The sequence below is a fragment of the Centroberyx gerrardi genome, chromosome 7, assembly GCF_048128805.1.
Source record: "Centroberyx gerrardi isolate f3 chromosome 7, fCenGer3.hap1.cur.20231027, whole genome shotgun sequence".
In the NCBI taxonomy this organism is placed as follows: Eukaryota; Metazoa; Chordata; class Actinopteri; order Beryciformes; family Berycidae; genus Centroberyx; species Centroberyx gerrardi.
In genome coordinates, this window is record NC_136003.1 from 17,262,194 (window position 1) to 17,285,578 (window position 23,385).

At 46.1% G+C, this 23,385-nt stretch overlaps 1 protein-coding gene across 2 annotated transcripts in view; it reads right to left on the reverse strand.

Annotated features, from left to right (window-relative positions):
- Window positions 1-3,831: 3,831 nt before the first annotated feature.
- cep112 (centrosomal protein 112) overlaps window positions 3,832-23,385 on the reverse strand; it is a 115,702-nt gene continuing 96,148 nt past the window's right edge. For both annotated transcript variants that reach the window (XM_078284740.1, XM_071910451.2), the window contains exons 24-27: window positions 12,875-12,964; window positions 6,764-6,865; window positions 4,754-4,818; window positions 3,832-4,143 (exon numbers count right to left, since the gene is read on the reverse strand). In XM_078284740.1, the coding sequence (XP_078140866.1) occupies window positions 4,140-4,143; window positions 4,754-4,818; window positions 6,764-6,865; window positions 12,875-12,964 (261 nt within the window). In that variant the 3' untranslated portion in view covers window positions 3,832-4,139. The remainder of the gene's footprint in view (window positions 4,144-4,753; window positions 4,819-6,763; window positions 6,866-12,874; window positions 12,965-23,385) is intronic.

Below are 23,385 nucleotides of genomic sequence, written 5' to 3' on the forward strand. Positions count from 1 at the left end.
GACGGGGGGGGGATGAGTGTGTGAAAGATGGAGGGAGAGAAAGAAATGAGAGGAAGGAAGATGTGTCAGAGAGAGAGAGAGAGAGAAAGAGAGAGAGAGAGGAGTAGGGAGCGAGACAGGTGAGAGAGATAGAAAAGACTACGAAGAGAGAATGAGACGTAGGGAAGAGGTGGGGAATTGGCAGCGCAGGAAGGCAGAGAAGAAAGAGAAAGAGGCAGAAAGCGGGAGGGGGGGGTTGTTGAAGGTTATTTATTGGTCTTTTTTCCCTCGTTTTAATCCCATTTTGCGCTTGACTTTTAAGTCTACCAATGTATAGAAACAATGTCGGATGCACTGTCTAATCCCGTTTGGGCCATGAAGCTCACTCCACTCTGACAGTAATGACTTTCATTTCCTCCGCCGCTCGCACTGAGGCACCATGCAGACACTTCACAGGCTGGACGCCGCTGTTCCGCCATGCTTGACGGGACAGCGGTCCACTCCGAATCGGTCTTAACCTGAACCCTGGGCTCCCTCGCCCAGCCTTTAATCCGTCACTTTAACCCCATCCCTAACCTTAACTGGCAAAACGTGACTCTCTGTCCTCTTCGCTGGCTTGTTAGCGAAGGGTTTCCAGACTAGTACGGTGATTAACTGGCTCATCCATTCTAAAGATGTCAGATATTCGCTCACTCCATGCTTCCTGCCCCCCCCCCTCCCACATTAGGAGGGTGTGAAGTATCAACAGGGTGAGCACCATGGTGACAGAGACCTGCTCTGAACTGGATCAGCCCATAGTGATGACAGCAGAGAGAGAGAGAGAGAGAGAGAGAGAGAGGCTGCAGATCTGTCTCTTATCAACTATCTCTGACAACTCAAACACTGTCTCCCCTGACAAGAATATTTTGAGTTTCCATAATGTTTTATCACATTCAGATATAGTCTACTTACACAATAACCCTTCTGGTGCAAGCGTTTGTGCGTGCGTATGTGTGTAAGAGGGAGAGAGAGTCGGAAAGATAAAAAAGAAAGTGAGAGACAGACAGAGAGCGAGAGATATAGATACCCAGACACAGAGACACAGAGGGCAAAGCAAGACACAGACAAACCTCCCACACTGTCTTGACTGCATGGAGGTCCCGCATGGACTCCTGTCCCTCCGCTCAACCCACACTATCAGCCCAGACAGAAAATCCATGCCACAATCACACAAATAAACACAACCCACTGATCCCGCTTCACTCGCGCTGCATAGCCGCTAACCCACTTGTTCTCAAAATCACAGTTCCATATCCTTTTCATAGCTGCTGTTGCATTTGAGTGACAGGCCGAGAGAAAAAAAAAAAGAAGAAAAATCATCGCCATAAATACCGTATCAACAAAGAGAGAATGGTACAAGCGAGGAGAGAGACAAAGGCAGAGGAGGGAGAAAACATGATGGAAGACAGAATAAATAGAGGAGTAAGTGAGATGTGTTGAGGGTGTTGTGTGTGAGAAGCGTTGGCGATAAACAGGTTTATTTATGCAGGCGGCGTACAGCAGCCAAACACAGGCCTCCTAGGGTCTGACTCAGAATACAGCGCTATAAAAAGCTCCAGTGACATGCCGAGCTAGCACACACACACACACACACACACAATGACTGTGTCAATCACACGCTGACGTACAGTCAATCCCAGAGGCTTGTCATGTGATATACATCTGCATACACACACAAGTGCTCAGGCTGAGGCGCGCGCACACACACACACACACACATAGATGCTCCTCCTGCAAACACATGTGTGCAAGTCACAGAAGAGACAGGGAAAAGAGACACTGGGTGACCTTACATCAACCTGATCCAGGTTAGAAGTAAAAAAAACAGCTCCACATTCCAAAACGCTGCTGGTTGTTTGGATTCATATCCCCAGATAACCTCACATCTCCTCTCCTACATAATTCAAACACACACAAAAAAAAAAAAAAACTTTGGGGTTTGGGGTTCTGTTGTGAATTTACGTTGACTGACAGAAAATGTACAATTGCAAATGACAATCCTTTGCGTTTACCAGTTAGCATCATATCTAAACCAGTTGGTCTACATCAGTGTCATGCAACAGGGTTTTTATTGAGTAATGGTTTTGAATGGGATTTGATGTTCTCCTCAGTATGTAATGAAACATTAACACTTCCAGCTGAAGCAAACACATGAAAATCACCCAAATTTCACATGAACCTGTGTTACGCATTAGAACCGCTGGTGCAAAGTGAGGTTCCCCTGGGTGAGGTTCCCCTGGGTGAGGTTCCCCTCGGCTACCTGCCGTTCAGTGGAGGCAGACATCGGAGCAGTGGAAGCCCTGGGAGCTCCCTGCTTGCCCTTCACTGTTGTCACAGGACAGCCCCTCTGTCTGATGTGGAGATAACGGAGAGGAAGCGAGGCCTTTGATCCCTAATGGGGCCATGTCGGCTGTTTGGAAATGACATTCATGGCCTGTATTTACACAAACACAATTATGGAGGCTATTTTGGCGGTAGACCCAATCAATTAGACAGTAAAACTACTTCGGGGTCATTTTTTTAGAGTAATAATGCAGATTAAAGGAGAGGTTATGGCTGGAGCCTGTGGATGTAAATGAATGAAACACAGGCTTGCTCTAGATAAGGACAGTATGCATTGACCTTTAGCTCTAACGGCGGCTCCATGGACAGTAAACCCTGCTGACACACACGAGAATAAGCACACATACAGCACATGCACACATTGTCTCACACACACTTCCTTACAAGTACAAATGCATGTGCACGCACACACACACACACACACACACACACACACACCTAGGATGCCATGTTGCAATAGTTACGAGTCCTCTGTGCACTCCCTCCAGAAACAACAGAGTCTACAAAGGCTTTGTGCTGAAAGACTAAATTCCTGTTTCTCAGATGTCAGTCTGACAGTCCTCTCTCCTTTCTTCTCTCTTTTTTTTTGGTTTCTTCTCTCACTCTCTCTGCCTGGGCAGCAGAATCAGCACATCAAATAAATACAGCGAGGGGTGTAGAGTTTCATTTGGAGACAGCAGAACAGGTCACGGACAATGGGAACACGTGGAAGTGTGCGAACTGCATGCGTAAAAAGAAAGCAATTCCAATGCAAATAAGTGCGAGGCCCCTTTGAAATCAAATCTGCCTTTTTTGAACATAATAACGCCTCCAAACTCTTTTCCAGGAAAAAATAGGATTCCCTTGAAACGATCAGTATTCAAGCCCATGCATTCCTCACCTACCAGAGACGCAGAATACCAACGGAGGGGGAATCGTTATGAAGCCCATCCTTGGTCCACCAAATGTTATTATCGTCATAAAACCTCCGCACTCAGGAGACATCGGAGGAGACTTGGAGACATGGCGGCCATTTGGTGGACTCAAATGTCTGGGTCATTCGGCTTGGGTTTGAGTGGAGCCATTGGTAAAACACAAAGTGGTGGCAGAGGCAGAAACACTGGGCCCAAGGACTGTAGTGTTTGGCCCGAGGTTCAAACAATCTGCTCCCAGAGCTCTTTATCTGAAACAACCACAAACCCCCAACTACTCTTTACAGTTCAAATAGGGGCTTGAACGGAAAGGCTATGCTAAATAGTGATGGGAGAGATGGGGATTCAAGGTCTTTGACTTTGGTGTAAAGTTACAGAGCTAATCTTGCCTAACATGCATGTTGTGGTCATATGAAAACAAGGGCAACAGCATGACTTCCTTTAATTGACGGATTAATTAGCAGGTATTTGAAGAAGATGAAAAACATGCCCACAGAACACAAAAAACAAGCATGACAAAGAAAAACGATGCAAAAAGACTTTTATTAAAAATGGTGCACTTTGGTGTGGACTTGATTTCAAATGACTCACATATCAAATGGAACAACTGAAACAAAACCACAGTTTTGAACATAAAAAAAATGATTAATTTTCCAACAGGACAATACAAACTAAAATCTGAATATGAATAAATAGTGTTCACATTGATATAACCATGACAAATAACGGTACATAACACTAAAAATGATCGATCCAATGGCACATTAGGTGTGTAAAATACCCGGTAACAGTCAACAACGCTCACATCTGATTGGACGTCTTATCCTTCATGTCCCAGTGTAGGGTCCGGCTGTAGTCCTCCCATGGTTACCTGTACAGATGGAGTTGGGGTATCCAGGTGTGAAAACAACACTAGACCCAACATAATACCTGTGCATTGATTCCAAAGAATGCAATCATAAACATAAATTCATACATATTCTCTGTTCTTTATGCGATCTCCATTAGATTCACAACATCTCAGTCACTTTAAGTTGTGAGGTGGAGTGTATAGAGTGAATATGATGTATGTGACTGACAGCCAATGAGAGATGTTTGCCAAGATGTGCGCGGCAGCATCATTTGACTAGGCGTCTTATCACTGCACATGTATAGATGCTTTCCATAAAGAAATACATGGCTCTGACAGCGTGATGGATGGGAGGCAAATCAAAGGCTTCGGCACTGGGAGCCGTTATAGTCAAATAAGGGCATTTAAATGGATCTTCATCTAATGTATCTGCTACATTAGTGCACAACGATAAAAAGTATACTCCAAGCCTATATGTGTGTGTTTTAAGTCTTCATAGATGGCCTTCATACAGAGAACACAGCCATACACTCACTCTTTGAAGCACGCTGATATGACATTCAGACATGCACACACATACACACACATACAGCATATGCACACATATACACACAAACACAGTCATACTAACCTCCTGCTGCGACAGGCATCCAGGTCCTCCTGTAGCAAAGAGGCTCTCTTCTGGAGGAAGTTAACCTGCAGCACAGACACACATTGCAAACATTAGGGCGGCAAAATCTTCAAGGTTTTACTCATTCTGATCACTTGTGTTTCTGGAAGTGTTGAAGTGGGGGACCAGTGCGTCAGGATACAGAAACCGGAGGTGGAGGTGGTATGAGGGCTTAGGGCAGTTGAGGTTTTGGGTGGAGGGGGTTAGCCAAGTAGGGGAATGTGGAAGAAAGGCTTGGTTGTTGAGTCCGGGGGTCAGGACAGCAGGGGTTGGGGGGTCAGGAGATTAGGGCAGGGGGGTTAGGGCACATGGGGACAGAGGGGAGATTATGAGCCAGAGGTTAGGGCACTTGCAAGAGGAGGCCACACTTAGACCATTCTTTTGTTTGGCTACAAGGTATAAGTTTATTTATGAAGTGTCATTGGCTGGAGTGAAAATAAACCCCATCTACATTTACACGGCATCTAGAGCCTGGCAGAATAATCACGGCTCCAAAAGAATCTGCATTGTTCTGGGACTACCGTACTGGAGCCGAGGGTACATTCCTTTCTGTGGGGGAAACCTCAGGAAAGTTCTAGCGTTTCATTTGGCGCTTCGCAGCGGTGCAGTATATGCAAAACCCCACCGAAATGTGGTCGGATGCCTCCAGAGAGACGAAAACTCTCCCCACCTTTTTTTTCTCTATGTAAAAATAATGCACTGTAATGTGCAAAACCCGAGACATCGTCGATGAGAAGGGAGACCGTTCTGGTCACGAATTACATCGTATAAACATATCCGATCACAGGGCTGTGGTCTGTGCACTGAAAAGGGATCTCGGTACAGCTATTCGAAGCAGGCGGGGGTTTGTGACGAGCCCCCCTCTGCAAAAACTTGTTGTATCGCAGGCCCCTCTCTTCGTTACGGAGAAGCCTCCTTTGTTTACGTTGTAAATGCTGAGGAACTAAAAGCCCTTTGCCGCAATTCGGTGTCGGAAAGGGCCCAGTGAAACTAATAAGAGACGGGGTTCTGAGAAGCACCATGGCTGTATTAATGTGGTTGCGGAGGGGATGATCTGATGGGGAGAGAGAGAGAGACAGAGAGAGAGAGGGAGAGAGAGAGAGAGAGAAAGGAGGGGGCTTCAAAGAGGAGTGGCGGGGTCCGAAATGAAAGCCACATCTATGATTGAGTGCTACCCCATCACCACCCCCAACCTCTTCGTGGTCTAGTCCAAACAAATCCAACAAACAACTGTGACACGCATGTTCATACAGAGCGCACGGGTCCAGTTTCTGACGGTTTGGATCAATGTGTAGCTGAGGAAGGCAGAAAGACGAGAGGAGACGATATCAGCTTTAAAAGACTTTGAAGATTCAGAATGCCAAAATTGCAATGGACCGTTTTCCTCCAAGTGGTCACCGACCGTTACTTTGACAATCTTTTCTACTGTCCAATATAATCATCCCTGGCCTTGATTGATCCCCAAAAGAGAAATTCTCTTTTTGTGTCTGTCATGTGGGGCTTGAACCCGGGCGATCCGGCTGAACGATGGTCTTTATTCCAGATTATTTTTATGGAATCAGTTTTATTGGCCAAGTAAGTTTGCACACACAAGAAATAAGACTTGGTGGGTTGCTCATGTAGTTCACATTAAACATAAAACAAAATTATAAAAATAGTATACAAAAACATAAAAATAGAAATTTAGGAAAGAGGTCTCTTGTAGATGTGGTATATAGAAAAAGGTACTATTTAAGTATAAGTAGCACATAAAAAGTACTGTATTAAAAATATAGCATAAGTAGTATGGTATAGATTTAATAAATAAAATGTTTTCATAGGTCAAAAGCTGTAACTGACCCCAAGACAATGCGAGCCACCAGGAAACCTTTTAACAGTCTTGTAACTAAAGTCCAAACAGAGTGAATATGTTCGGGTGTTTGTTCTAGTCCTGCCAGCATCTGTTCTGTATCTGGCACATGCGGCCCTCACCTGAGCTTTGAGAGAGGTGATGGTGTCCTCCAGCTCCTGTCTGAGTTCTGCCGGCATCAAGCCTTTGATCTTCTCCTCGTGCTCCTGACGCACCGCGGTCACCTGGGAGGAGGGGGGACCGAACCAGACAGCTTAGGTCACTGAGCAGAGGTCAACGCTGGCTTCACACACAAAATGAATTAAATTAGATTACACATTAATTACTTACACGTGTGCCTGCATGCATGCGCGCACACACACACACACACACTAACACTAACACACACACACAAGCTCTGGCCTTGCATCTTCAAATTGGTGATGCGTTTGTTCTAATCTGTATTTCTGTAATTTGTTGCTCTGTAAAGCACTTTGTCACAAACATGTTTTGTTAAAAGTGATTTACAAATCAACTTTACTTGACTTTGATATGAATAAATAAATAAATAATTCAGCGGAGAAACACTGGACTGATTATTAAGTAAACACATTACAACAATCAATTTAATTCACAGTTAACTGACATTGTTGCAGTAATTAGTCCAGTGCATAATGCTGATATCATCGTTGACAAAGTGCTTCTTCCACCCATGTGCACACACGCTCGCATGCCTGCGCTTCCAGACACGGAGACCGGGTGAACCGCTCACTTGGAAGCGGCACACACAGACAGTGGGTATCCCCTCTTTATTCATGGCTCAGAGTATTCCCTCTCTCTTCACAGCTCCTTCACATCTCCACAGGGGGTCCCACGGACCGGCACGGCTCGCTCCTCACAACACCCCCTACTGGCCGCTCATAACTACAGCCACATCTGACACAATGCATTTATGGGCTTGACACAGCTGGGTTTGGAGAGGACAGGACTATGGTGGAGGGCAGAACACATCAAACGCAGCAGCCCAATAGCTAGCTAGCTAGCTAGCTCCACTGGGGAGGACTGGAGGAAGTCTGTCTGGGGCTAAATTACACTCCACTAAACCAGAGTCTGATTACAGAAGTTGAAAAGGGTTTGGTTAGCGCAACCCCCCTTTTACCCACAAACACACATGGATGTAGACACACACACACACACACACACAGGCACACATACACATATACAAACATGCACACACACACATGAATGCACACACGCGCACAAACAGAACATTTACAGTATTGTAAAAGCGTTTACAGCATTTTGAAAAGAATTGCTGAACCAACTAATTTAGTTTTGGGTGAATAGTTTAGCAGCTTGAGGAATCAACGGGGGCTGTGGAAAGTCAGGAGCAACAATTTTCACCCACATATTTCAAGGTGTAACCAGGGGAGAGTCTGAGCATTTCAACCCACCATAATGTCTTTGACAGAACCCATGTCCAGCTAACATTAAGAAAACCCCCGCGCTCCCTGCCTCCATTCCTCTCATCGGTCCATTCTTTCAAGTGAAGAGAATGTGAATGAGGTGAGGGGGAGGGAAAAAAGATTGGTTTTCCTAAAATAATTTTCCTGTTGTGGATTTAACTGATTGTTCTGGCTTTGGCTAATTAATCTTCCTGGGCACAATGAAAGGGATTGGGAAGCACTTCAAAGCAACCCCCAGTATAAATGATCCCAACACGAAGCGGCTCACTTTGTCTCGGCACAGTGTGTAGTGGATTAGTCTGCCACAACTTTGCCAATTTTTCAGGCTCCCTCCGCCCTATTCATTTTAAAGTGTTGGGCCAATAATGTCAGGGCGAAAGTCCATCAGTTTACAGAAATGTGTCTTTCTCTGCCGCCGTGAGAACGGAGTCAAGGGTAATTTGAGGGTGACCTTTTCAAACAAGTGGCAGAAAAAGAGGGTTTCAGAAGCTTTAATTTGAATGTCCAGGAGTTAAAAAATGAAGCCATGAAGCCATGGGAGTGCAGATTTTCAAAATGTCTATCTCTATCTATAGCAGCTTCAGTAGTCATAACAAAATGGCTGGCCAAGACAAAACACACTCCACTACCTCAGACCAAAGCAACAAACAATGGTTGAATAAACACAACCCTTACCAACCACTCTGAATATAAGTCTAGATTCTTCAAAAGCCAAGCTCCTTAGTTTTGCATTCTTGGTTCATGTATGGTGCAGTCACCGCAGCAATAAGAGATCTGCGCTCGCCTAAATTACAAGCTCCCTTGTGGCAATCCTGTCTCCATTTTCCATCCCATACATTAGAATGGGCAAGGCTAGAGTGCATCCACCAGACTGCACAGACAGCAACAGGGAGGACTGGATACTGTACATACAGTTGTACGACTGATCAAACTAGACAAGCCATGGATGTTTGTTTTAGTAACAACTAAAGAGTGGGGAATCTCCTGGGTGTGTGTGTGTGTGTGTGTCTGTGTGTGTTTGGGCGGTGCTCCCCTTCGCATCAAGAAAGGGGGCCCAAGCTAGCAATAAGGTACGATGAGGTACAATAGAGCTGCGGCACCTGGCACCTATCCTAATGACTTCTGCTTGGCTGTGCTGGATCAGTCCGGGCTGAGGAGTGAGACAGACAGAACAGCACAATATTAAAAATATCAATGTTCAATATATTGAGAAGTTGCACTGCTTCGCCCTGGTTGTAGGAGTTAACCAGCTTTAGTTTTAAACTGTTGCTTAATTTTATTGGCATCATTATACTTTTGTATTTCTGCAATATTTCCTGAATTTCCCCCAGGGGATCAATGAATAAATTGTTTTTTATCCTAGTGAGATACACAGACTTGTAGGTGGATGATACAGATATCTGCTCTCACTATACAGTAGGATTGAGAGACAAAAGCTTCGCAATCACATCTTTCCACAGTATGCCTCACTAAAGTTTGGTCCTGGTTTACTATGCAATGTGTGGGGGTGGAGGCAGCAGCCATATTTTATAGCGACATCTCTGTTGTGGCGAAGTACGCTAGGCTAGCAGTGACACAAAAAATGCAGAGTAGGACAGGCAAAGTACCAATTCAACTTTCTGTCTTTGTTGTGTCTCTCAGCTGTAATACGATTCATAACAGGAACATCTCTCAAACTCCCGAAAGATGTCTGACTCGCTCCCTGAGAGACATCGTTCTTTCGGCTCTGCATCCTCTCGCCTGTTCTGAGGTCCCTCTCCTCACATCTCGAGTTTTCTTCACGCAAACACACATCTTACTCCTCCCTTTCAACATCTTTGTACAGCAAAGGCGTGTTTGTTTTTCTGACAGGTGGCAGGAGGTAGAAAGCCTCCTCACCATTAAGACAGATGTTGGGTGCGTTTGAACAACACTGCTGATCAAACCTCGCCGTGAGGTTTTGGTCATTGACGGACTCCAGATGAGAGCGAGAGGGAAGGAAAACAGAGGGAGGGAGAAGAGAGGAAAGAAGTGTGCCACTATTTTCCAAAGCAGTGAAAAGGACTTTGACTTTTCTGGAGAAAAATCAGGTTTCATCTCCACCCTTCTTTTTAAAATGAGATTTTGTTTGTTCCTGATGAAGCGCAGTTCTCCAGTTTTGAAGACTGAGAGAAGCAGCAGTCGTTTTCCCCTCCCAGTCATCTTAAAATGACAACATTTCATCTATATATAGTCTTTAGATTGTGGTTTTGACTTCCCCTTGCGTTTGGTACTGTCACATGGCGTGGTTTTTGACAGCTGCCAGCAGAAAGGAACAAGCCCTCGACACTTTCAACGTTCAAATGAAGTTTGTCACATCGTTGGGAAGCTTGATGTATGCTAATGAAGTTGGGGTGTGTGTGTATGTGTGTGTGTGTGCGTGCATGCGTGGGATGGGTCGGGGGGCTGGGGGTTGTTAGCTAGCTGTTGGAAAGACATTTTTGATATACCCTCTTGTTCCAAAGTGACAAAAACCTTGTCAGGAACAAGGGGGTACATCAAAAACGACGCCACTCACAAAGTTTGCGGCTCCACATCCACTGAGTTGGCACTCAGAGAGTTCACCAAGGAGCGATTTGAATTCAAAAACGCTTTGCTGCGAGAGGGAAAAAAGATAAACCGCTTCACAGAAATGAAAAAAAAACAGGAAAAAGGCAGAGAAAGATTAGAAGTGGCAACAGATCTTGGTAAAGTTCTTAGAACTATGGGATGGATTGGTAGCTGCTGATGTAATGTGCCTCAACAAAAACAGCACACGGGAAAACGACTGAGCCTACAGAACTTAAGTTCAACTCCTCTGCATTTCTGACTATGTCTACATCAATACTGGAACCAACTACAGAATGGATTTATTTTTTATTTTACCAAGCTCCCAGGTTGCATGAGGATACATCTCTGAAACTTGTACAGTTCACAGTGCCCACTGTATCATTATGTATTTATACAAAGAGCTGTACTCTTCAACATTCTGCTCCTCTCTTCAAGGAGAATTGAACCACACAGCGAGGAGTGAGCTGCTGATCCGCCATTTTAGAGTGGGGGAGCCTGCGAGGGCCCTGGAAGAGTAAGGCAGGCAACATCTGTGTGAAGTCTGGGCAGAAAGGCTGTTTTAGCGTGTGAGGGATCGGATTACAAAGACACGTCTTGGCAGATAAACTAGGGCAATATCATTGTGAGCAGGCTGAGAGAGGAGGCCCTCAGGTTTTATTACCGCACACATACAAAAAAACAAAAACAAAAACACGCACCGGCACATACACAACAATGCAGATGTGCGCAAATGCAAACAGTCACACACACACACACACACACAAACAAATAAACATAGAGAGGCTGTTTTCCTATTCACACCATACATACACCGCGCCCGCACACACACACTTACACACCTGACCTGGTGAGAGCAAGGCTGAGGTGGGAGTAAATATAGGATTCAGACTCAGCCTCTCTCTCCTCATACAGGGAGCAGTGCTGTCACTGTATGGCACCAGACAAGGCTGCCCATACACACCTACACACACAGGTACACACACATGCAAACACGCATACACACACATAGTAAGCACAGGAACTGAAGAGGGGTTGCGGGAGTCCTGAACTAAATGACTAAATGAATGAGTGTTTAGTTCATTTCTCATTTACACTCATTGCATTTGCAGCACACAGGTCCCATGTGTACAGTTTTAGTCAAGTCAAGGGAACTTCTCATCAATAAATCATGCCGTACCCATCCTCCATGATGGATCACATATACTGAATAACTACAGAAAAAAAAACAGTAACCCAAACCCTTGTCCAGACAATATGACCTGTCCTTATAGCAGGCTAAGGACCAAAGTTCAGGGGTCACTCCTTCCTAAGTCATAGGAAACGACATGCAGCGCCTCTGGGACTGGGTCAGTGACTGACGGCTCCTAAAAACCACTGACCCCTTGCTGCAGATTTATGACGGCCAGACAGTGAGGTGTGTGATGAGTGTGTGAAGTGTGTACAGGGGTCAGTGGGCGGATCAGAGAGGACAGAAGAGAATGAATGGCTTCGGTGTACATACCAGGGTACAAAGAACAGCCTCCTGTGTGTGTGTGTGTGTGTGTGTGTGTGTAGTCATTAGTCCTTTCTTCTCTGTGTGTGTCAAGGTCAAAGCGCAGCCTGATTACAGGGCATTCTGGAGCGCTATGGGGACTCTGTGTGTGTGTGTGTGTGTGTGTGTGTGTGCGCGCACAGAGGTTTCCCTCTGAACCCAGGCGGTGGTGGCATGCCTGGCCCTAGGCACTGGCTCTTGAAGCCGGATCTCAAGGAATTTGGGAAATGTGCGAGGGGGCATATCTTTGACTCCGAACTAGAGAATGAGAGGTGGGAGAGGGACGAGGGGAGGGTAGGGGAGGAGTCCTGCTTTTTTTTTTTTTTTTGTCTTTTGCGGCCCCCTGGAGGGGGTAGTAAGGATGGCGACTGAGGCGTGAGGGGCTAGGGACACCAGGTGATGGGTGGCGGGGGGTGGGTTAGGGGTGGAAGAGGCCCAAGAAAGGAGGGCGTGTCTCACAGGAAAATGAAGTCAAATAGAGGGGATGAGATGGCAAGAAGCGAAAGGAAATGTAGCGGGAAGGCTGAGCTTGAGGACGATAGAAAAGAAAAGAAGTTAAAGTCGGGGAGTGAGAGAGATGGCGATGATAATGGGGAGGAGTGAATGAGCGTGGGCGAGAGACAGCTTGATTTAAGGCATTATAGGAGAGAGGAAGAGATAGAGAGAGAGAGAGGGAGAGGTTGCATTACCTGCTCCTCAGTCTCCAGCTCTTTGCTCAGCAGCTTCTTCTCTGAGCAGTGCAGCTGCCTCTGTAGACGTTCCACCTTCTCCTGCAGAGCCTGGGGGGAAGGGAGAGACAGTTAGCGTTCTCGGCTGATTGACGGAGGAAGGAAAGCAACTACAAATCAGTGCGGTGTGATGTGCATCCGACAGAGAGCGACGCACACCGATACGGTTGCATCTGAGCGGGCGAGAGACAAAGAAGACGACCGAAACGCGAGTAGGAGACTGACTGCTTGTTTAAAAGAGGGCGACAGAGAAAGCGAGAGGGAAAGATGGATGGAAACAATGAGAGAATATCCAAGAGGTAGACAGAGGGGGAGCACAGAGGAAAAGCAGGGAGAGATGCAGCCTGCGATTAGCACTTGTGTGTTAAAAGGCTAATAATAAAGTCATGACAGTAATTACTGGGAAGCTGGCCTCATTAAGCCCAAACTCATTTCCAGACAAGGACACATAGAAAGAAAGACTCGCTCACTCGGGGAATTAGCAAACTGTCTAGGCTTTTGTGAAGTCGCACTCCTTTGACTTTCCGCTGAAAAACATTTAGGGGTCATTATTTCTTTGGTGGCAATAAGAGAGATACATTACCTACACATCATTAAGTGGATGAAAACACTTCTAACATGTATTCCACTACTGGAGTTGATCTAGTTTCCCCCCAGGGCGCCAATGAAGAATGTAATCTATGTTGCTTTCTGAGATTCGGGCAAGAGAGAGAGAGAGATAGATCACTTTGAGGGGAAAGAGAGAATGTGTGTGTGTGTGTGTAAGGAGAGGGTAAAAAGAGGGCTGTTTTTTTCTTTCTGCCTGTAAGTGATAGCAGTGGAAAAAAAGGCGCAGTTCCTTCATGCGACACAGAACCAGATGTTTTGAGCACACATGTGGACACTTCGTCTTCGATTAGTCTGCACAAAAAGCAGAGTGAGTACACACACACACACACACGTCCACACACAGCTTTACATAGCTGTCAAGCGCGGACATACCTTTAAACTTTACATCCACACACACACATACACTCAGCCTCCAACAACAGTTTGTGGGGCGCTGGCTAGCATCAATATCGTCAGCGGAGTTGAGTGAGCAGGCCAGGTGTTGCCTCCTCGATTCTCAGGGCCGAGGGAAACACAGTCCAGGTGATAGGCATGACCGCCTGATCTACAACCCACTCCACTCACATAAATCACACACACACACACACACACAGTTAGGCTTCAGGGTCAGGTTCACCTTCTGGGCAGCAACGCACTGAAAACTACTGATTATAAAGGAAGGAAGGGGCAATGGAGGAAAATCTGCCAGTGAGATTGCTACACAGATGCCAAACAGGCTATGGCAGCAGTTAGAGGAATTAGTGAACAATTTTGCCTTCAAAATACATTTCCTTTTAATTACACAAAACACTGAGACATTCTACTGGATGGTTTAGCTTTCTCGTATGGTAGATCTTCCTTTTCAGTCAATAGGACTGGGGTGTTTGAACCAAACCAGCTCCTACCTGCAGGAGCTTCTCACACTACAATGTGGACTCCTACCTGAACTGTACCGGTGCAGGTAAATCCTGTTCAACATGGTGCCTCTTCCCAGTGCAGTTGCTGATTTAGGCCTATGGCAGATGGATTACTAGACCAACATACATTACTAGACCATCATGATACTGGGGTTCAGTTTCAGCTCTGCAGTGTGAAAGGCAGCTGGTTTTAAGTTTGTTGATCCTATTAATTGGGGTGTTTCGTTTCCAGTCACGATCCCTTGCCATCACGGCCCACCTCTCCATCCAGCGCGCTTGTTTACAATTACAACCCCTTGTCTTTGATTTCATTTAATTTTGTTTAACGGTGAGTCAAGGACTCGACGACACCCAAAAGCACGTCTGGTGATGTTGAGGACGTTTTTTACAGGCGGTCATATTGTGTTGGCTGAGGCGTGTGAGTGTGCAGAGAGGGGCACGCCCTCCAGCTGCTTACGCACACGCAAGCATTACAGTCATATACGAGAAGAGTGTGTCTGTGGGCGACACACCTACAGATGGATTATCTAGAACACAAGCAACCCTGACCCTTCCTTCTTCCACCATTTCTTGCCAGCGAATGAACCCACCGTAACCCCTCTGTGTTCTTCTGACCCCCCCGTTCCAGGCAGGGGCGCGGCTGCTGACGAGGATGAGAGACCCAGGGAGCGAGACCGACCGACTGCCTCTCCCCCCCCCGAAAACCCACTTCTGTTTCCCTGCACTGACGCAGCGTTTCTAGACGAAGTCTTCTGGGAAGAACGTCTGACTTAGTGGGCCCCGCTGGTGACGCGTTCTCCTCTTTCATGTGGGTTCTGTATCTGATGTGTTCGAAACAACGCAGAGGGTGGGAGTTCACCGCTTGTCATTTCAATAATAGAATCCCACGGGATGATTCTTGTGGTGATAGCAAGCGCTGTGTGAGTCAGAGGGGCCTTGAACGTATTAAGTCGCGATCGGTCTGTCGGACACGACGGTCAGATGGTGGGCTGTGTTTAGGTATGGTAGGAGTAACAGACATCATGATGACACAGACGGCGGTGAGAGTTCTGATACTTTCCAAATTGAGTAAAAACACTACTGAAACCAATAAAACAAAACACAGAATAGAAGCAGAGAAGTGGGCCCAAGTGTACTTTTGCTATGAGATGGTTGGCGCTCTTCCAGCACAGCGCTCCTGATGCTGTCCGACCACCAGGGTCCGACTCAGACTGGATTACCCCCCAATTCAGCGCTGGCCTGGGGGCACGCATCTCCTGCCTGCCCCTTCCTGTCTCTCTCTCTCTCTCTCTGGGCTGAATGGATAGCAATAGGATCATGGGGGCTGATCCAGGGATTGGACTGATAAAGCCCATTGCCATTCCCCCCCAAAAAACATTCCCGTCCTGGAGACTTCCTCACCAAAGAGGCCAAGGCCAAAACTCCCGGCCTGAGGATGATCCCAGATACACCTTGGAAACGCCTGGTGTTTGTCTCCCACTCCCACTCGTCACTCCCAGGTGCTGCAGCTGTGATCCACCACTTCTCCATCTTTCATTCTCTCCGTCCCCCTTTCTCTCTCACTTTGCGTGTATACACACACATGTAATGCAGTCATTTCTATGGTAGCGAGTGTGTGAGGGTGCGTGAATGACTGTGTGTGGAGGATCCCGCTAAAGCGTCTCCAGATGCTCAGGGCGATATGGTCTTTATCAGCCATGCAGACTGGGATCAATGTGAACAGGCCAGGAAGAGGGGGAAAATCTGATTTCCTCAGGGACGGACGGAGGGAGGGGGGGACGAACGGAGGGAGGGAGAGATGGAGGTGAAGAAGGAAAGAGAAGAAGACGCTAGGAGGAGAAAACAGGGGGAAAGAGGACACACAGCAACGAGCCAAGGAAGAGAGACAGGAAGGCGAAGAGATGAAAAAAAGACGGAGAGAGGAGAAGAGAGAAGGCGGGAAAGCTGAGAACGAGAGAGCAGGAGAACGGGGCAGCGGTGTACCTTTGCTGCACAGTCCCACAGTTCAGAGCTGGAAGGCCTCTCTCACCTCTCCATCAGCAATCTGCCTCTACCTTTCATACCTAACTCTGGCTCAAAGGATTAGCGAGGCACACGCGCACACAAGCACCAACAAACACGCCGCTCAGAGCGATCCGTGCAGGTATAGGCATGCATTAATATTAACAGCAAAAGTTCTAAAAATGTGAGAGAGCTACACTAAATCAAATGAGTGCGCGATTGCAACGTTGCACGCGCACACACACACACACACCCCCACACACACACTGAGACCTGAGTCATTTTTCCTGGGTGGTCCTCCTGCGCAGATAAGGCAAGCATGTTTCCCTCGGGTGAAGTAAAAGCAACAGAGGGCAGGAAAAAAAGCAAAGAAGAAAGAAGGGAGGGAATAGCGGGAGGAGGAAAAAAGGCCAGGGGCCCCTTTAAACTCGGTGTTTTGTTAGGAGTCGAGCTGCTCTTCATGTGCGGCGGGGCCTTCTATTTGCAGCGTGCTGTCAGAAGTTTCTCCCAAAGTCTGGATTAAAGAGATCCTCTAATGACACTGAGGCCGGGCGACTTCAGACAGCAGCAAAAACCTCACACTGCACCGCCTCCAGCCAAGGACACACACACACACACACACACACACACACACACACACACACACACACACACACACACACACTGACAAGCAGAAAGGGTAGAGAGCAGATATACACACAAGGGGCAAGAAAGCACACAGACATACATAGGCAAAAAATATGTGCACACAAATGCACAAACACACACACCAGTTTGAGTAGGACAAGGCAGTGTGTGTATGTATGTGTCTACTGATCCAACAGTAAATAATGAAGGAGGTGCTAACCTCAAGGAGAGATGGACAGCCAGAGAGATGAGCACAGACTCTCTTTTATCTGCACTTTTATCAAAGGAGTGGAGGAAAGGTAAAGAAGTGAGGGAAAGGGAGGAGGAGTAGGAGGAGAAGAAGAAGAAGAGAGGTCTCCCTCCAGAGGTGTTAGAGAAGAGAAAGTTTTGCTTTCGCTTTGCTGTCTGTCTGTCTGCTTGTGTCTAGGAATGAAAAGATGTGCTTTAGCAAGTCGACCAGGACAGCCCCTCTGAAAGTTATCATTGATAGTGGTATGAATTGACTTGCTTTCGGTACTTTGATGCTTTTCAGCACTTTTCCCAGAGTTGATTTGAACTGAAGTGGGAAGATATTGTGATGCCGGCACTGCTGGAGCTCCCCAGAACACTGAATAGAATAGTTATCCAGACTATTGCAATATGCGTACAGGTTGGCAGAGTTATGAAGGCGCCTTTTTCCAGCACTGATGAAAATAGTGAGACAATTGCCACGGTAATGAAGACATGTTGCAACCGCGCTATGCCCACAGGGGGAACACACTGTTCTCTATCTTTCCGTCTCTCTGTCTCCTTCAGCTGCTGTGAGCCACAGTAGAAAGAGAATGGGAAACAACTCTGACATATGCACCATATGCCTGCTGTGTGTGTGTGTGTGTGTGTGTGTGTGTGTGTGTGTGTTTACAGCATAAATTCCTATGATATGCAGATTGTAGTATAACAACAACCAGTTTATCAAATAGTATATCATTTTATTGATGTGAAGTTGGGCAAAATTGACAGACACTGTTACAGCCCAGTCTCTTGACAATATTGTCCTATAAAATGTGGACGTGCGACTCAAATCTGGGTTGAATGTTTGGGTTTCTCATGAGAAAAGTATTCATTGCAGTCATGCAAGTGGCTACAGAAAACACAAAACAGGCAACAGTATATACAGTATATACATACAGTCCAAAGGATAAGTATTTTAAGTATTTTCTTTTATCCTGTTAACTGCTGAGCTACAGTATAACATGGATTTCACATCAAAGACATGAATGTTGCATTTAGGTGTAAGTTGAACTATTCAAACTGGGAAGCACCTCTAAAAGCGATTAGGCCTTCATGGTCTGCGCTTTACTCAGCGGTAGCGTTGCTTGTTGGCCTGTGGTTTAAATGAGTAATTTCCTTTTGTTGTCCATGGGTGGTGTATGGTCTATATGAGCTGCTCTACTGTTCCCACGTAGCATCCTGGAATGTTATCTCTCTCCCACTTCCACCTCCTCTGATACAGGGATCAAACACTGCCGGGAATCTGCCCACGGCCGGAAAAGTCATCAATCAGCCAACACCAGGCACACATGTAGAGGTGCACGCGCACACACACACACACACGCAAACATAGACGTGCACACAGAGAAACACACACATGTATACATGCACACAGACATATACACAGATACCATACATTTAAATTACACCACTTAAATTAAGGCGAGAGGGAGAGAGAGAGAGAGAGAGAGAGAGAGAGAGAGAGAGAGAAATCCTTGCCTTCACACATGCATACAGATCCTCTCCAGGTTCAGACCTATTTACCTGACACCAACACCATAATAGAGAGTATACAAGATAGAAAATTGAGGCCTAATTGGAAATTGGAGTGCAGCTCCCCCTGTAGAACTATTATCACCTCACTACTTTTAGGTTTTTGGGCTTTTAGGACTGCATGCATAATTGTATAACACCCTTTTATTGGCAGTATTGCAGTGAAGACATTACTTTTTTACTTCCAAATTGTTGAACTGGGCTCATGATATTAACACAGTACGTGACAGCTGAACTTGAGATGAAAATGTGGAGTACCTTTAAGCTCTAAATGGTTTCCGCTTGGTTGTATTAAAACAGAACAAAAACGTACAGTTGTATCTGAATGATGCAAATAATTATTATCCATCAGAAAGCCCCACCCATCAAAGAAACATGTATACCAAAAAAGATAAGTTGAAAAAACAAAACCCCGACATAAGGGTTTTAAATAAGAAATGAGAATAATCAAGCAAGAGTGCATGTACTCTCTCTCTCTCACACACACACACACACACACAAAGAGAGAGAGGAAGAAAGAGAGCGAAAGGGAGAGAGCGTCATAAACTTCAGAAAACAAATGTGCAGTTCAAGGTTGACACAGAGACCATGGGCATGCATGTGCTCAAGGACACACACACGCACACACACGCACACGCACACACACCCCATGATTTGAAGCAGCTCTTTGCCTCTGCAACAGAGGGTATCCAGCACACCTGTTCTTGATCCAGTGCTGCCATTCCTTCCCACAGGCAAAGTCATCCTTTCAACCCCCTCAGAAACTAATGCATATATAACTACAGAACTACAGACAAACCTGCAGCTGCTACACCTAGTCCCCTTGTGTGTGTGTGTGTGTGTGTGTGTGTGTATGCATGCCTATGTCTGCACAGGGGCTAGCGCCTTGTCCCTCGTTACTTGTATGCATGCATAAAAGCATAAAAGCAATGCGCCTTGATCACTTGAATCCATCTAAACTTGACAAAGAGCTGCACCTCATATATTCCCTGTCATACGAAAACAAGAGGGAGACAATGGCCACTGTTGCATTATGTAATGCATCTGCTGTCACCTCACTGAGAGGACACTACAACAGGACCTTCTCCTTGACTGGCACTAGAAGTTACTGCTGCATGGGCCCGGATCAAAAGGGGTGTGTGTGTGTGTGTCTGTGTGGAAACATAGAGTGTGTGTGTGGGTGTGTGTTAGCGGTGCCAGTGAGTGTGAGTTTGTTGAGAGGGTTTGAGTGAGAGATATAGAGACAAGGGCACTAACTCAAAGCTATGTTTGTGTGTGAGTGAGAGAATGAGAGAGAAAGAGGCAGAGCAAAAGAGAGGGAGAGGGAGAGAAAGAGAGAGAGAGAGAGAGAGGGGGAGAGAGAGAGAGATAAAAAAGACTGAGTGAGGGAGAGAGAGAGGGTGTAGGCCCATGTATGAGACAGGAACACCAACTTAAAGGTATGTGTGTGTATGTGTGTGTGTGTGTGTGTGTGTGTGTGTGTGTGTGCATGCGTGTGTGTGTACGGCAGCATTCGGCAGGCAGAGAGACAGGAAGCACTGCTGTGGGGAGCAGGAACAGCGGTGCTGATCAAAGCCCAGGCGGGTGACACTATGGGCGGAGTGCCATTGTTTATTCACCAGCCACCTCTCCCATTTGGCAGGGCGAGGTGAGCATGTGTGCTTGTGTATGTGTGTGTGGTGAGAGAGAGAGAAAGAGAGACACTGACAGAGAGAGTTTGAGACAGAAAGAGTTCGAAGAGACAGAGTTGGAAAGATAGAGAGAGAGAGCGAGAGAAGGAGAGAGAGAAGGCCTGTGTGTGTGTGTGTCTTTGTACCTTTCACTTGGCAGGCTAATGTGGGCTTGAGTTCTGTCAGATTTGGCAGCTGCACATTTCTGACACACACTCACACACACGCTCGCGCACACATGCACACACGCAGACAAAAATATCGCCTGCACACATGGCCACACACAAACGCATGTCCCATCATGCACAGCGATAACCTTACTAATAACCTTGCATTTCAGCCCCCCAAAATCAATACACAAATGTAGACGCTTGCCCAAGCAACCACAAGGAAAGACATGACAACAGCAAGTGAATAATTCTCCATCCCAAACGCTGGCTATGTCCCAATGTGCTGCAGTGGCTTCTTCTATATTGGTTCCCATTCCCCTTACCTGATATGAATAGACTGGACAGATGAAAGCAAATACAACGCTTTCATCTTGCGTTCACCTTCCCCAGTCCTTTGACATGGGCCCGGTTCCAATACTTTGAGCTTGCCCACTCCCTCCTTGCCCACTATTATGAGATAATAGGTAACCTAAATATAACTGGATCAGGGACAGTGGCCCACTATCACCTAACTACGATTCAAATGTGAAAGATTATTGATAAGGAACAAAGGAAGGAAGGAAGGAGGGAGGACAAGAAGAATGGTGAGGCAGTTGGAAGGTGCAGAGTTGTTAGGAAAATTCACAAAACTTCAGCAGTCTGTATCATCCAAATTATGGTGTGACATCTCCGTTTTCTGTAACCCCCAATGCATGCAATGAATGTATGGATGAATGGGCCGGTGTTAAGAAGTCATTTAGATACTGACCTCCTATACAGGAACTGCAGAGCAAACAGCTAACAAGCCAAAAGCAGCATTGGCTAGTTGGTAGTTACAGCTCAGTGGGTTGGCAACAGAGCTGAACAGCTAATGGGTATATAAAAAAATATTTTGAAGATCAGTTTTAAAATATTTCCTTTGCAGAGGTTTCAAACAGTCGGGGAAGCCACATGTGCAATAAGACTTTTTTGCTCAAATGCAAAGCTCAATGTCAAACACAAATACTAAACCTAGGATCATGTCTTTATACTTTGAATGATCACTCTAGGGTTTCTGTGATTTCAGAGCATTGGTTTCTCACACGAGTGTTACAGCAGTGACAATGGCCCTTACTGACATGCTGCAGATGATAATCTGGTGGTTGGAGAAGGTCCAGAGACGCAAACCTCTCTGTCTAGTGAGAAGAGTAAGCATGAGAGGCCTAATCTCTCTACCCAGATTCCCACTGTTTTCTTTCTGCGTGTTAAGTATGCAGCAGAAAGCCAAAGCAGCACCCGGTGCACTCAGGTCTGCAACAGTTTGCATCACACACTTTGATGTTTGCTATTCAAACAGAGTGGGGCCAGCAATGCAAAACCAGGGTCCCTGTCCCAGACTACAAACACACAAACAGGCAAGCCAAGCAAGCAGGCACACACTCAAGCATATGCACACACACTTGCTCATATGCACACCACACAAATATAGTCCTCCACCTAAACCTCACGTGTATAAAAAAAACCCAGATAATGAGCATACTTAACTGTACTACCGTTGTTCTAAAAACGGGTTTACGAGATACAAAGGTCTCTTCGGTTAACGCCCACATTTTAGAAGTCACAAGTACAGTAGAGCCACAGAGGGAGCTAAAATCAGGCTAAAAACGGCAGAACGGGGCTGGCGAGGAGAAAAGGGACATCTGATCCGGTGCAGCATGCATTCAGAACAACTGTTTTGGGATTATCCCAATTCAAATGCGCGGCTAACTTTGATGTTATTTTCTTCCCCTCCCATTGTCTGAAGCCCCTCGCTCTCTTCATAATCCCGGCCCTTTGAAGTGAGCAGCATGGAAACAATGTCAGCAGGCGACACACTCCCTCCGACGGCCCACTGACAGCTCTCCGCCATTCCTTTCTTTCTTTCATTCTTTTTTCTTTCTTCTCTCTCTCTCCCCCTTTCTTCCCCTTGTCTCTCTGTTTGCTGTCTCAATCCTCACGCTTCCTCCATCCTCTCTGTGCCTCTCCCTCTCTTTCTTTCTTTCTTTCTTTCCCTTCAGTTGTTTGCCATCTCACCCTTCTCTTCTCTCTCCCTCTTCTTTCTGTTCACGTCAGCCCTTTGTTTCCCCTGCCTTATTTCTTTATCTTCTGTCTCTTTATTCGCCATCTGACCAGTCTTTCCTTCCTCTCCTCTGGATTCTCTTCTCTCTTTCCCCTCGTGTCTGGCCTTTAATCAACAATTCACCCGTTAATTGGAGTCTCATTAGCGGGTGGTTAACACAGGGGGGATCATAATAATGAGGACACAGATAATGGAAACAGAAAGGCTTTATCTGCTCCCAACACAGATGCCACGGCCTCGGTCTACTAACACTGCCATACAATAGGAGAGAGAGCATGTGTGTGTTGCGTCATGGTACATTCAGATTATGAGTGGCAAAGCTACAAAACGGGCAAGCGAAGGCATCTATAATGTCATCAAGTCTCCCTGAAAGTGGTGCTTGAGCGCCCGTCAATGTCATCATGATTTTTTATTGTATGTGAAATAATAATGACAAGCATTTCATGGAAATTGTAATAAATGATGAATTCAATAACAAAGCATATGTAACAGAATCACAGAATATATATCTCCGAGAATCAATTTCTCCTCCATTTGGACGGCAGTCGAAGGTTGTGGGTAGCTAGCTACTCCCTGGAACAGTTTTGGTGGAACCTTCAGGAAAATCATGAAACAACAA